General features: G+C 43.1%; 1 protein-coding gene across 6 annotated transcripts in view; it reads left to right on the top strand.

Moving 5' to 3' along the window:
* LOC121300723 (protein cramped-like) overlaps positions 1-15,934 on the top strand; it is an 87,293-nt gene that overhangs the window by 44,881 nt on the left and 26,478 nt on the right. For all 6 annotated transcript variants that reach the window (XM_041229457.1, XM_041229458.1, XM_041229456.1 and 3 more), the window contains 4 exons: positions 5,950-6,024; positions 6,343-6,424; positions 7,032-7,136; positions 10,490-10,647. In XM_041229457.1, the coding sequence (XP_041085391.1) occupies positions 5,950-6,024; positions 6,343-6,424; positions 7,032-7,136; positions 10,490-10,647 (420 nt within the window). The remainder of the gene's footprint in view (positions 1-5,949; positions 6,025-6,342; positions 6,425-7,031; positions 7,137-10,489; positions 10,648-15,934) is intronic.

The raw sequence follows: 15,934 nt of genomic DNA, 5'->3' as shown, positions 1-15,934 counted from the left end.
GTGATATTCTTTGAGTGCTGGATACAGAAGCAGTTATCTCCTTTTGTTATGTCTGTGTTATCTCTGTAGTGTATGGGGCTATGAGATAACGCCCTTTTTTTGGCTCCATTCGGCTCCTGTCGGTCTCACTCGCCCATTGAAAGGCTTTCTCTGCTTTTTCCGGAGAAAAAATGACTAGAGATCTGTGCTTTACGTTTTTTCGGACTGGAAAGGGAAAATCCTAATGTTGGACCTGGTCCAACATAGGACCATAAAGGGTTAAAAACACTGAACAAACTTGGTATACAGGACTTATATTTAATACAGAAGTATCATCTAAAAGAAGTAGCTGTCCAATGTTTTGTTTTTTTTACGATTCGCCACCTCCAACAGTAAATCACTCTCAATTGTGCATGCAGCTTCGTAGCCAATTTCAAAATGCAGGATACAACAGATTTTGAAATGCCAAACTTTTCTGCACTTGTTTAGCACTGGGTTCACTTAGTGTCTCCAGAAATCGAACTTTATCGCTATAGAAAGGTCTACACATATTGAAGCCATGATAACGACAATCAGACTCAGTAAATGTACAGCTGCGTTATGAAAACTGATATATAAATAGACGCTGCAATGCTTGCGTGCAATGTATTTGTGTGTGTGCCGTATCCATAGGAATTGTAAAAAAAAGTTGTTATTAAGCATCACAGTTACTAATATCCGAAATCCATTAAGATTAAAGTATATGGAATGGGATTGGTTCCCGTGAAAATGTTGTCAATAACTGAAAGTTGTCTATCAGGGTTGCTAATAACCAGCATCTACTGTAAATAGCTTTCTATGAATTACTGCATATATGTCTATAAATAGGTATTTTACATTGTTTTTTCTACTCTCCTTAAATGTAATTGATACCTGTTAATCCATTTTGTGTATCTCAATCACACCTGAGAAACACATTCATAGTAAAATTGGTTTAATTTACTTTTTTTTCTGAGAAACCACTAAATGGGCTTGAGGGAGGCTGTGTGGGCCAATGGTTTAAAAAAGAAACCGGCTTATAACCAGGAGGTTCCCGGTTCAAATCCCAGCTGAGCCTCTGACTCACTGTGTGACCCTGAACAAGTCACCTCCTTGTGCTCTGTCTTTCGGGTGGGACCTTGTTGTAAGTGACTGCAGCTGATGCGTAGTTCACACACCCTAGTCTCGTATCTTCTAAATCGCTTTGTGATGGTGGTCCACCATGAAAGGCACTATATAAAAATTTAAATTATTAGTATTAAATCGGAAGTCTTTTTTATTTAAATGCTGAAGCGACTCATCTTTAATAATTTAAATACAGTTACTCGTCATAACAATTGTAATAGTGTGTCCAGAAAAATGCTTTATTTTTCATTATAGCTTTAATAAAAATTACACTATGTAACACAATTTTTGTTCCTGGGTAGTAAGTGTTATTTCCTAATTGCTTATGCCTCAAAAGTATAGAAAATGGCTATTATTCCCCACAAACTTTGCTTTTGTGACCAGGACAGTGATATTTCAAAATATCACTATTTCCAATGGGAAAACTGGCAAATGTGTGTCTTTTCGTTCACATAAAGTCAGAAAAAAACAACATATGAATCCAAATTAACATGTATTTATACTAAAGTAATACAAAAATGACTACAAAAGATTTAGAAGCGAGTAGTTTTTCGAGATTTACGATTATACTGTATTTACAGTATAATCGTAAATCTTGAAAAACTACTCACTTCTAAATCTTTTGTAGTTCTGCATTATCATATCGAAATTTCTAGCACATTTCTAGCTAATTACACATCTATTTCTTGTAAATTTTCCTTATCCACAAAAAAATAGCTGACAATACAGAGGCAATGAAACACATGCATTTATACTGTTTTACCCAAACGTTACGATGGAGTGTTTATAGCAGGTACAGCTATATAAGCTATAAGTGGTATTATTACAAAACTGGAGAAAATTACCTGTTCTTTACTGAATGCAAACGGACTGTCTGAATCACTGTGCCAGGCTTATCCTTCACTGCACTATATGAAAAATCCAACACAGTGTTCTGTCTCTCCCATATCGGAGACACTGCTCCAACCTACACACTTCTTTCTGTTGTAACAATGTATGTGCACACACTGCACTTGCAATGTCACGTGACCCACTGACTCAGTAGGACATTAGTACCTGTCGTTTACAACCCATGCTTATGTTCATATCTCTTTTATTAATTTATAAAATAAACACATTTAACATTTTTTATGATCACATTTTTATTGGTTTTCACAATAAAAACAAACAAACAAAAAAAAAACTATTTCATAACCTACTATATCCTCCATCCCTCCCCGGACCTCTTGCGAATAAATTGACACAGACTTTAGCTGATAGATAATGCATCCCAACAGTCACATAGTTTATCCAATGCAATGACAATCAAACTTCAGACAGTAGCAGCTCCTTTCCAGATTTCTAAAGTGGTGTTTTTTGCCCTGTTTATTCTGGTGGTAGATAGTTCTAACATAACTGTGTTTGTGAAATACGATAACTATTGAGGAGGGAGCCAGTGCTGTACTATCAGTTTCTTTGCTCCTGTTAAACCAACAAGCTGAAGTTTCCACTGGCACTCCAGTAAACAGAAGTTTTGTATCATCAGTAAGTAACAGTCCAACTAGATCTAATTGGTATGTCTCGTTTAATTATTCCAGACAGTATAGATATCACCTGGCTCCAAAAGAAATTAATTTAAGGGCATTCCCAGATCATGTGCATTAATGTGCCAGGTGTGTTGAGTACAGAGTTTACATAGAGGGTCTGAGGCGATTCTCACAAGGTATCTCTTACAAGGAGTCCAGTATGACCTGTGACATAATTTAAAATTAATTAGATGGTGATTGGTGATGGTGATTAATTGAATGGTGATTTCAGATGCATTAAATATATTGTCCCAGACTGCATTCCAATCAATTAGCCCACCCTCTAAGGCTAGATCTTTCACCCATAATTTGGACAATGTCAGTGGGTTATATGAAGGTTTTAGGAAATGTGAGTATATAGTTGAAATTATCCCTTTAGAGGAATCACCCGAGACCCAATCCACTGTAATGCAAGTTGTGATCCTCAAGAACCCCATAAGCATGTAAAAGCAGAACGCAGTCTAAGATATAAGAAAAAGGATGATCCTGGTAGGTTAAAGTTTGAACTCAATTCCTGGAAATTAATAAGCCTGTCCTTATTCTATTTGTCCTTAAGAATGTTAATGCCTTTTCCAGACCAGGAGTCGAAAACAAAGGGTTGGTTACCTGACCAAAGAGCATTATTATGCAAGATAGGTGAATGTTGGTGCCATTTAATATTATACCTCATGTTTTTCTATTGCCCTGAAATTAGTTATAGTATTAGCAATGATAGGACCATAATGTAGCGCACATTTTTTTGTTTGTGAGACCTGTGAATAAGAGGTCTTGTAGTCTTTTGGGAGACACTAGTGCCTCTTCAATATCTCTCCAGGACACAGCAGACATTGGATTTACCATACCCTGAGGGAGCGTAACTGGAAAGCCCAGTGGTATAACTTAAAATTAGGGACAGCTAAGCCTCTGTCTGCTTTTCTGCACTTAGTGTATTTAACTTGATTTGTGATTGTTTGTCATTCCACAAGAAATTCCTTAATAGAGTCAATTTTATTCAGTACTCTATAGGTGGTGGGAATGGAATCATGGCACTAATAAAATTAACTAGAGGAAGAATATTCATTTTGACTGTATCAATTCGAGCTTGTAGGGAGGCGGGCATCACTGTCCACCTCTCTGTATCTCCCTTCACCTCCCTTAGTACTATATGATAGTTATTTTTGACAATGGATTGAAGGTAAGGTTGTATATTAATGCCTAGGTATGTAAATTGTTTATTAATTGGAATGATAGAGGGTAAGACCCTACCTGCAGCTGCATTAAGAGGCATCAGGGCCGACTTTTCCCAGTTCATTTTATAGTCCGAGAAGTCACTAAATTCACTGAAAGTTGTTAAAGTTTTTGGAATAGAATTTTGAATATCTGCACTATACAAAAGAATATCATCTGCATACAATGATATAGCATACGATGATATGGAAGACTGAAATTTGATGGGAGGCACTGTAGCATTCTGCCTAATGTTTTGTGCTAGTGGTTCAAGTGAAAGACCAAACAGCATGGGTGATAAAGGGCATCCTTGCCGGCTTCCCCTCAGAATATTAAATGTTTTGGAATGTGAACCACCAGTAGAGACCATAGCAGAAGGATTGGCATACATTGCATGAATCATATTGATAACATTTTTACCCAAACCAAATCTCTCTAATACCAGCCAAAGGAAGTTACGTTCAAGTCTATCAAATGCCTTCTCCGCATCTAATGATAGGACAGCACAAGGAGTGTTTAGATCTTTTGCTTCATGTATTATATGTAGTAGACGGCGGACGTTGTCTGCAGCAAAGCGCCCCTTCATAAAGCCAGACTGATCATGGTGAATAAGTTTCCCTTATTGAAATTAGAAGATATAATGTTGAGCCAGATACTAGTACAAGATCCATCGAAGCAGCGCCGTGGTCATCTGTATTCACCCCGGAACCTCCATCAAATTTGCTGTGTCCTGGGTCTCCTTGTCAGATTGAAAGGTGAGCCGCTTTCTACTTGTGTAGCGACTGTTGTTGATTTCCCTTAAAAAAATGTTCTGCCTCAGTAGCCTATGAAAAGAGAGTTGCTCTCTGTTGTAAGAGACTCGTAAGGTAGCTGAATAAATGAGGAAAGATGTAGCACTCACCTCCTTGTAGTTTTTTCCGAGTTTCAACAAAGGCCTTTCTGTGCAGTAGCCATGTTGTAGTCGGCATAGAATCGTTACCGTTAAATAAATAGGGCCCATTTCTCTGGACGCCTGCAGAATGGCCTGACGATCTTTGTACCGGAGTACCTTGTAGATCATGGTGCGTGATACTTCAGAGCCTTTGGAATTGCCACCGTAGATTCTGTGAGCACGCTCAATCAGTATGGGGTCGCCTGCACGTGGGGGTATCCATTTTGGAAGCATTATTTACAGAAAGCCAACAGGATCATCTCCCTCTCAGTTCAGTGTCAGCCCGCAGATCCTTATATTGTTGCGTCTGGATCTATCTTCAAGGTCAACTAATTTAAGATGTAGTTTGTCAATATCGGTTTTAAGAGATTGTATAGTATCTCTGTTCTCTCAAAGCGAAGTATTCACCCCTTCCATCACACTGCTAATGGCATTAGAGATCATCAACTCGATGGCTCCTTGTTGTTTAGCCAGCACTTAGGAAATGGCGTCCGAAGGAGCTTGAGACGATGGTTTGAAACGTTTCCCAGATGGGTTTGTAGCTGGTGAAAGCAGGTCTTTTTTATGCTCTGACATTCTGACAGTGAGGGAGTTAGAAAAATCGTTAAAGAAAAGTAAATTTAGCCTTGAAATGAACTAAAAAGAAGGGTTAGGGTTAGGAGTTCTAGTTCTCGCCGACCATTGCGTCTGGAGGTCACGTGACCACCCCATTTAACAGTTTTTTTTTGAATAATAAAATAACCACATAAATGTTTTTTTTGCTTGTATTACAAGTAATATTTTTAAATAAAGAATAAAACAAAAAAGATGTATACATTTGAATTATGTAACTTTTGGGTAACTTTAGAGATGCATAACTTGTGTTTTTGGCAAATTACTTATAAAATATTGTCTTGATATCATGGTATATTTTTTGAGGTATGTCACCCACCACTATGATAAGTTGTTTGATGTTTTAAGTCTATGAGTTTTTTTCTAACTCCACCCATCAGTTTCTGCTCATGACGATCCATCCCAAAGTAGTTCACCCCTATTGAAATCTATTGGCTTTAAACAGCATGTTGGAGAATGGACTTTTACATTTTTAATTAAACATGTTGTTCTAAGAAGTGTGTTTATTTCCAGATGAGGTCGGATATCTTTCTACCCAAACAGAGGAAGTTCAGGAACCGTCACCTCCGCAAACCCTTGGTAGTACAGGTATGAGACGGTCTGGGGCGGTAGGCTAGGAGGTGAGGGCTGGGAGATGGCGGCACGTAGGTGGGACACGGGTCTACCCCACTTGGAGATGGGGGTGGGGGCTTGGAGCTGGGGGTGAGGGCTTAGTGGTGGGTGCTGAGAAATGGGAGATGGGGGCAGGAGGCTTAGTATTTAAGGAGGGGCCTGTCTGTCTGTTAATCGCATCACATTTACATTACAGTGATCTGATGGAATGGGTTACCAACTCGTGTTGAGTGATGGGCCGAATCGCTGCCTCGTCTGTAAATGCTCTTGTGTTCTTCTGTCCTGTTTCTATAGAGAACTCTGCTCCCCAGGACGACTGGAGAGCCCTCCCAGCATGTGTGCTCCTTCTCCATCTTCTCCAACTCTTCTGCCACAGGTAGCCTTCCCTCTGCTTTGCTTTCACGTCATTGGCATTGCATTGTAGTTTCTTTTAGTATGTCTGCATTTAAGTTTATTGATGTTTTAATGGATGATAACTTTTTCAGCAGCTATTTTTACAGAAGGAACTGTAACATTTACCAAGTCCTTAATGAAGACATGTCATGTTTTAAAACCTCATTAGGAAAAATATCCATTTTCTTTTTTTTGTAATAATTATTGCTGCTTTTGTTTTCTATATTAAGCAATTTCTCAATAACAAAGAGCATGCAGCCACACGTCAGTCAATATCACTTGGTATCAGATCACTGGAGATTTTATTGTAATTGAACATCTCTCTAAAACCTTCTATAGCACCAGTCTGATCAATTTCTGCTTCAACAAACACTTCTGAGAATAAATCCCCACCACATGTTTAGAAAATGATAGGCTGCATCATGCAGATGTATACATGTTTTCAAAGAGACAGGCACTTTTTCACTTGGAATAGGGATGTGAGAGGAGAGGAGAGTTACGGCGGGTATGAGTATATTCTCGTGTGTATTGATTATGGTGGGTATGTGCATGTGTGTATTTTAACTGCTGTAATGATTCATGTGTTACAGGCACGGGTTCATTCCGGCCCCTCCAGCCCCCTCTGTCCAAAGCAGCCGTGTCCTGCTCCCTCTCCTCTCATGGCGCTGCTGCACCATGTTCTCACCAGCTCTCCAGTAAGGAATCACTTTGTCTTCAGCATGTTGAGCTTCTGTATATTTCAGATTAGGATATAACTATTTTATTCTACAGAACACCCTGCAATGTTTACACAAAACACATTCCATTTGCTGTGCTGTGAACTTTGTTGTCTGTTTTATTTTTAAACATGTTGCCGACTCTTTACATTTTCAGTCACGCATCATGGGTCATAAATCAGCTTAGCAATAGATTTCTCAACATCCACTAGAGAGCATTCGCCAGGAGAGAGATCATTTCTCAACATTCACTCGAGCGTTTGCCAGGAGAGAGATCATTTCTCAACATTCACTCGAGAGCATTTGCCAGGAGAGAGATAATTTCTCTTCTAAGGATCTGTCACAAAGACGGCTGCAGTGGGTGACGTCAGACCAGAAACCAGGAAATAAACAACAGAGGTGGAGTTTGGTGAAGCTGAGCGAATGGTCTCGCTCAGCATTTGAACAAACAGAAAATAAAAGGTTGTAAAACAAACAAGACACAGGACACGGCACTCGTAGCCAAAACAAAAAGACAAACAAAACGGACTATACAGACAAAACACGGTGAGCTTCTGTTATTATATTTATTACAATTGCCTCTGTCTCCAGTCCCGTTCTCCACTCACCGAACACGCAACCCTGAGTGATTGAAAACATGCTAATCAATCATTCAATTGGAGTTCCAGTACAACTGCACATGAATTAATAAAGTGCAATTCCCCTTGCTCACATATTATTACTTTTTACTTACACATGAAGTGCAGTATAAAATATACAAAGTCCTGGACCAAGAACAGGGACGTTAAGGGGTTGATGGGCGGCAATGTTGCTAGTAGCCAGGCTGCTACTGGCCATGCTGTCAGCAGACGTGCTGACAGTGGGGCGAATCTCTCCTCCCGCTGTACCACTGGCAGCGTGAATACTGCCAATGGTGCGGCGATGTGGAGCGGCTGGCAACCCCAGGCGGTGCGGAGCAACAGGCAACCCCAGGCGGTGCGGAGCTCCTCTCCCCCTGATGGTGATGGAGGCAGAGGCAGCTCCAGCTCCTTTCCTGGTGATGGTGGGGGAAGTGATACCAGCAGGCGTTCACCCTTTGTTGGTGGACGGGAACCCAGCAGGCATTCACACTCTGCTGGTGGACAAGGACCTAGCAGACATTCACCCTCTGCTGGTGGAGGTGGCGGAGTCAGAGGCAGCTCCTGCTGCTCTGCTCCTGGCAGTGGATGTGGTGGAGGCAGAGGCAGCTCCTGCTGCTCTGCTCCTGGCGGAGGTGGTGGAGGCAGCTCTGCTCCTTGCGGTGGAGGTGGTGGAGGCTTAGGCCACTCCTGCTGCTCAGCTCCTGCCGATGGAGGTGTGGAGGCGTGTAGTCTGGGAGCAGAGTGTAGGTGGTGGGAGCAGAGTGTAGGTGGTGGGAGCAGAGTGTAGTCTCCTGGCGACGGAGGCGGGAGCCGCATGTAGTCTACCCTTATTTCAGGGGACTGGTGCGGCTCTCCCTCACTGGCAGGAGACTGGTGCGGCTCACGTTCACTGGCAGGGGAAGATGATGGAGGCAGAGGCAGCACCTGCTCCTCTTTTCCAGGTGGTGACGGTGGGGGAAGTGATACCAGCAGACACTCACCCTCTGCTGGTGGAGATGGGGACAGCTCCATCTCGGGCTTTGGATTCCCGCAGTCCCCCCATCTGGGCGCTGGACTCTCACGGTCCCCCTGCCTGGGCTGCTGTTCTGTTTATAGCTGCCTCCAGCTAGCAGAGGACCAACTCCACACCACCTTCCAGGGAGTTGGGGTGTGTTCCCTCTCATATGCCTCCTATTGCTCCCTGTCTATCAGCCACAGGACCAGGATGGCTACGGGCATGGACTGGGCCTCCAGCCCAGCATTGTCCTGGATCCAGTCCCTCAGCCTGACGGCGTCTTCTGACATTTTTTTTTTGTTTTTTTGGTTGTTTTTTTTTAAACAAGAAACTGCAGTTCCTGCTCTGGTCTGCGTCCTAGGAGGCGCTGGTAATCCCACGATGACACCACATGTCACAAAGACGGCTGCAGTGGGTGACGTCAGACCAGAAACCAGGAACCAGAAAATAAACAACAGAGGTGGAGTTTGGTGAAGCTGAGCGAATGGCCTCACTCAGCGTTTAATAATGAACAGACAGACAGAAAATAAAAGGTTGTAAGACAAACAAGACACAGGACACGGCACTCGTAGCCAAAACAAAAAGACAAACAAAAAGGACTGTACAGACAAAACACGGTGAGCTTCTATTATTATATATATTACAATTACCTCCATCTCTAATTCCGTTCTCCACTCACCGAACACACAACCCCGAGTGAGTGAAAACATGCAGCTTTTACGCAGCTGTACCGAGACTAATCAATCATTCAGTTGGAGTCGCGGTACAACTGTACATGAATTAATAAAGTGCAATTCCCCATGCTCAAAGTATTATTACATTTTACTTGCATGTAAAGTTCTGTGCAATCATTGTGCCTAAATGCAAATATACATTGTTACACAGACCCGTTTATATCCCGTGTACTAATGACTATACACCAACATTAACACACAACATACAACACAAAATGCACACAGGGGCAGGGCACTTTGCCACAGGATCGCAGTGTATCTAGGTCATACTCTCTCCTGCAGCAGTGCTGGCTCCCACACTACACCACTCATTTTAATCAGAGCACCGGCGTTGCTGCAGGAGGGAGAGTGATCAGGATACACAGCGACGTGTAGAAGAAAAATTATCTTTCTCCTGAATGTTCCCAATTGTTGAAAAAACTAAATTATCTAGTTGTTACGTATGCTGTGTTTGTTGATACAAATATAAAGACAATTGGGATTATGTTGAAAAAATATGGACAACACTGGGTACAGGAACAGTAATGTCTTCTAAAAACTGCAGGGTGTTCTGTAACACTAACCAAAAAAAGTTCCTGTTTTTGATTGTTGCCCCACCTTAATTACCACCAATCTATGATATCTTATTTTTCTAACAACATACATGGATGATTTGTGATACTTTCATACTTGAAATGTGTATATTTAGTATCATGATACAAGAACAAAAGCACAACACAGCTCAATGTAACTCACAAACTGGGTGAATGAAGGATATGTGCTTTCTAGCTGGTGTGGGTACATACTTTCCTTATCTTGTTGTCTTTTAACAGAATGGCCCATCACTTAAATGACCATTTGATCTCATTATGCATCATACAAGAAGACAATGTGGACCATGATTGTGATGCATATTGTATGCTGACTTGCATGTTGCAATATGTATTGTGAGAGTGGTGTATCGTTACACCCATAGAATATGTGTGTTATGTGCCTTCTCCACAGGTGCAATTGATTTAGCAGCTAAGTCCGCAGGCATCATCCCTGGAAGCGATGGCCCTGACAGAGCACCAGAAATAACTCCGCTATCACCAGGCACAATCACAGTGGAGACAGGGCCAGAGTTACCAGAACAGAACAAAGCTGATCTCAGCCCATTAGAGGTGAGTGCTCCGGACCTTTGCATTGCACTGGTTAGACTGCACTTCATACTGGATTCAATTTTGGTCACTAAGTTACGGTTAGGTTAAAAGTGGCACTCTGGTGTACCTGACTGCGTGATTCTGAGATCTGTTGAGGAGTGCTCCAAACTGGAATTGAACCCTCAACAACTGGTTTACAGAGGTGCTTTTTACCCGTATCACCTGTTGTCTTTTAGGAGCACAAAATATTACCCATTGCAAAAGCTGACATACAGGTCTGCTTTGGAGGAAAATTGAAGGTGAGATACCATCATCCGTTTGTGTGGGCAGCTATGAAATAGATTGCAGATTACAAGTACACACATGCGTGTATAACATTCATTGCTACATTGCAGATTCCAAATAGACACGTCCTCCTTCAAGTCATCATTCAATAGAAATACAACCAGATTTTTTATGATCTGAACCTCCATCAGCTCAGTAGTAGTTTGAGCCACACTTTTTACTTACACGTGAAGTGCAGTATAAAATATACAAAGTCCTGGGCCAAGAACAGGAACTTTAAGGGGTTGATGGGCGGTAATGTTGCCAGTAGCCAGGCTGCTACTGGCCGTGCTGTCAGCAGACGTGCTGACAGTGGGGCGAATCTCTCCTCCCGCTGTACCACTGGCAGTGGAAATGCTGCCAATGGTGCGGCTGTCAGCAGATGTGCTGACAGCTCACAGACTGACTTCTTCAGCTGGGGCAAATCCAGCAGCGGAAAAGCTGCTGGGTTTGGTGGTCTCCAGACATTCCCCAAGATCTCCGGCAGCGAAACAGTTGCGGGGGAAGGTGGTCTCTTGACCTCTTCCCCCTTTATAGCCGGCAGCTCCCTCTGGGGGGACTCCAGCCCCCAGAACTCCTGCAGTGAAATTGCTGTGGGGAAGGGTGGTCTCCTGACCTCTCCCCCCTTTTTCATAGCTGGCAGCTCCCTGCGGCCAAGCAGAGCCGACTGCAAACCCTGGCGAAGCAGTTCCAGCGACCCCAGACGATGCGGTGCGACAGGCAACCCCAGGCGATGCCAGGTAGGCATCCTTGGGCGAAGCGAGACAGGGAGTCAGGACAAGCTGGGGTGCGGGTGTTGGCCCTCTTCTCGGCCACTGCGGCCGAGCAGTTCTTCTCCGTGCTTCCCTCAGCAGCCTATGCAAGGGCTGCTGCGGACCGCCAGCATCTAGTCCTGGTCCTTCTGGTGAAGGCAGAGGCAGCTCCTGCTCCTCTCCCCCTGATGATGATGCAGGCGGAGGCAGCTCCAGCTCCTCTTCTCGTGATGGTGGGGGAAGTGTAAGCAGCAAGCATTCATCCTCTGCTGGTGGGGGAAGTGATACCAGCAGGCATTCATCCTCCGCTGGTGGGGGAAGTGATACCAGTAGGCATTCATCCTCTGCTGGTGGGGGAAGTGATACCAGCAGGCATTCATCCTCCGCTTGTGGAGGAAGTGATACCAGCAGGCATTCATCCTCTGCTGGTGGACAGGGACCCAGCAGACATTCACCCTCTGCTGGTGGACAGGGACCCAGCAGGCATTCACCCTCTGCTGGTGGAGGAGGCAGAGGTAGCTCCTGCTGCTCTGCTCCTGCCGATGGAGGTGGCGGAAGCATGTAGTCTCCTGCCGGTGAAGGTGGCGGAGGCAGAGGCAGCTCCTGCTGCTCTGCTCCTGCCGATGGTGGTGGTGGAGACGTGTAGTCTCCTGGCGGCGGAGGTGGGAGCGGAGTCTAGTCTCCTGGCTGCGGAGGTGGGAGCGGCATGTAGTGTCTACTCTTATTATAGGGTACTGGTGCGGCTCTCCCTCACTTGCAGGGGACTGGTGCAGCTCTCCCTCACTTGCAGGCAATGATGGAGGCAGAGGAAGCACCTGCTCCTCTTCTCCAGGTGGTGACGTTAGGGGAAGTGATCCCAGCAGGCACTCACCCTCTGCTGGGGTAGATGGGAACAGCTCCCCCTTGGGCTTTGGATCCCCACGGTCCCCCCGCCTGGGATGCTGTTCCATTTATAGCTGCCTCCAGGTAGCAGAGGACCAAATCCACACCTTCCTCCAGGGAGTTTGGGGAGTGTTCCCTCTCGTATGCCTCCCATTGCTCCCTGTCCATCAGCCACAGGACCCGGATGGCTATGGGCATGAACTGTGCCTCCAGCCCAGCATTGTCCCGGATCCAGTCCCTCAGCCTGACGGCGTCTTCTGACATTTTTTTTTTTTTTAAAAACAAGAAATTGCTGTTCCTGCTCTGGTCTGCGTCTAGGGGGCGCTGGTAATCCCATGATGACACCACATGTCACAAAGAAGGCCGGAGTGGGTGGCGTCAGACCAGAGTCAGGAAATAAGCAACAGAGAGGTGGAGTTTGGTGGAGCTGAGGGAATGCTTTCACTCAGCATTTAATAAATAAACAGAAGAGACAGAAAATAAATTGTTGTAACAATACAAAAACAGGACACAGCACATTCGCCAAAATAAATAGACAAACAAAACGGACTAAACAAAAAACAGTGAGCTTCTTTTACTTTACGTTATTATTAGTTTTATTCTCTTTACCTCCGTCTCCAATCCCGTTCTCCACTCACCGAACACACAACCCCGAGTATGTGAAAACATGTTTCTTTTATGCAGCTGTACCGAGACTCGACTGCTAATAAATCATTCAATTGGAGTCGTGGTACAACTGCACGTGAATTAATAAAGTGCAATTCCCCGTGCTCACATATTACATTTTACTTGCACGTGAAGTGCTGTGCAATCCTCGTGCCTAAATACAAATATGCATTTTAAACACTTGTGTTACACAGACCCGTTTATATCCCGTGTACCAATGACTATACACCAACATTTAACACACCACACGCAACATATAACAGAAAATACACACAGGGGCGGGCACTTTGTCACACAACATTATATATATATATAATGTATATTGGCTTATTTTTAACCTTATACACCTAACCCTGCAGAAACAACTTTACAGTATAGCACAAATGCAACCACATTAACAAATAATTTGTCAATAAGCTGAGCAATCTGTAATGTCAGTGTTGTCAAACTTTAGGTCTCGGTTAACTTCAGACATCGCTTAACAGTTCAGATCCCTTGCTGAGTTGCGTTCGTTGCCAATTGCCGAAATAGGACCCGCAGATTCCAATGAGACCGTGAAATCTTCAACTTCCATAGGTGTTTTAAATAGCCAGTGTTTCCCCCCATGAAACACCTTAACCAGAGCTGGATAAATCAGGAAAGACTTGATCCCCTTCTGAATCAGACGTTTCCTGGCTTGCGCCATGTCCCGTCTCTTCTGAGCTGTGACATTGCTGTAATTCGGAAAAAAGCAAAGTGATCAGCCACCATGCTGCAGGGTGGAGATGGTCCAAGCTCCAGCGAGAATGGCCTGGCGGTTGTTGTAACGCAGCAGCTTGAAAATCAAGGTTTGCAGCCTATTTCTATGGCCTTCCTTTCCGCTGTAGATGCAGTGGGCTCTTTTGATCTCAGTAGATCTGCCCTCCAAAGCCAGAATCCGTTTAGGAAGATTACATTGGAGGAATTTGATAGGATCATCCTTCTCTCTGCCCTCATATAACCCAACAAGCCTTAGATTATTTTGGTGATGTTTGGCCTTGTACTGGACCAGTTTCTCCTGCAATCTATCAACAGTGAGTCCTGTTTGACCACCTGAACAGTTACCTGCATATTGTCAAACTTTAGGATCCAAGCCTCCCCGTTAAACCGTGAAGTTTTTCCCAAATCTTTTGTCTCATTAGGGGCTGCAAATCCCTGAGCTGTTGTTTCAGCAACTCCGCAATGGTAGCACGCAGCTGTGACCTCGGGGAGGGGGTCATATCCTTTAACTTTTTCTTTAATGGTGAGGAACTCATGTGTCTGTATGACTTTTCATTTCCATCTCTGATATTTTTATAACAACTTTTATCGAAGTGGTTGATAAATGCTTGGATAAAGTTTAAAGGAAAATAAAAAAAACTGTCGGGTGGAAGAGAACAGCAGACTCAGGCGTCTATACGTCTTGGCAGGTCACATGATCCAAATTTAAACCAGCTTTTTGATGTGGCCTAAAGTAGGCAATGCCTCCTCAGGTCTGGCCTATCTGTATTACCTGTGCGTAAATATATAATATAAATGGAAATATAACTATTTATATGTAAAGATATAAATAAATGAAGTGTGTGACAAAATAGTGCATTATGGGAAGGTATACCATCCTGGCTTGCTAAAAGTAGTTGTAAACAGCCAATCTTACACAAACCAAAAATAAAAAAGTTATTATTTATTTGCATATAAAACTGCTTTAGATTTACAAAAAATAGGCTTACTTTATAAAAATATATATACAGTGCCGAGAAAAAGTTTTTGAACCCCTTAGGATTTTCACATATTTAAAACCTAAAATGTTATTAGATCTTAATCTAAGTCCTAATAATAGATAAAGATAACCTGATTAAACAAATGACACAAAAACATGATACTTTTTCAACATTTATTTATCCAGAAATGATTCAACATTCAATATCCATGTGTGAAAAAGTATGTGAACCTTTAGATTCAGTAACTGGTGGCACCCCCTTGAACAGCAATGAATTCAACTAAGCGTAACCTGTAACTGTTGGTCAGTCTCTCAAATCGGTTTTGAGGAATTTTGACCCATTCCTCCTTACAGAACTGCTTCAACTCTGTGACATTTGAGGGCTTCCCTGCATGGAGAGCTCGCTTCAGGTCCTGCCACAACATTTCGATGGGGTTTAGGTCCGGACTTTGACTAGGCCATTCTAAAATGCAGAATTTCTACTTCTGCAGCCATTCTTTTGTAGATCTGCTTGTATGTTTAGGATCATTGTCTTGCTGCGTGACCCACTTTCGGTTCAGCTTCAGCTCATGGACAGATGGCGTGACATTCTCCTCTAGAATGTTCTGATACAATGCAGAATTCATGGTTGTGTCAATGATGGCAAGCCGTCAGCAAAGCAGCCCCAAACCATCACACTCCCACCACCATGGTTGATGGTTGGGATGAGGTTTTTCTGTTTGAAGGCAGTGTTTGGTTTTCACCAAACACGGAACTGCAAAAGCAAGTCAAAAAGGAAGTTAGAAAGACCAAGAGAGAAATAGAAATGAACATTGCTAAGGGAGCTAAAACCAATTCCAAAATGTTTTTCCAATATTACAACAGCAAGCGAACATTCAAAGAGAAGATTAAATGTTTAAGAGATACAAATGGCAAAATCATAGATAAAAACATAACAAACCTATTAAATGATTACTTTTCACAAGTT

Source organism: Polyodon spathula, chromosome 26 (assembly GCF_017654505.1).
Source record: "Polyodon spathula isolate WHYD16114869_AA chromosome 26, ASM1765450v1, whole genome shotgun sequence".
Taxonomy (NCBI): Eukaryota; Metazoa; Chordata; class Actinopteri; order Acipenseriformes; family Polyodontidae; genus Polyodon; species Polyodon spathula.
This window is presented reverse-complemented; position numbering and strand designations above follow the sequence as displayed.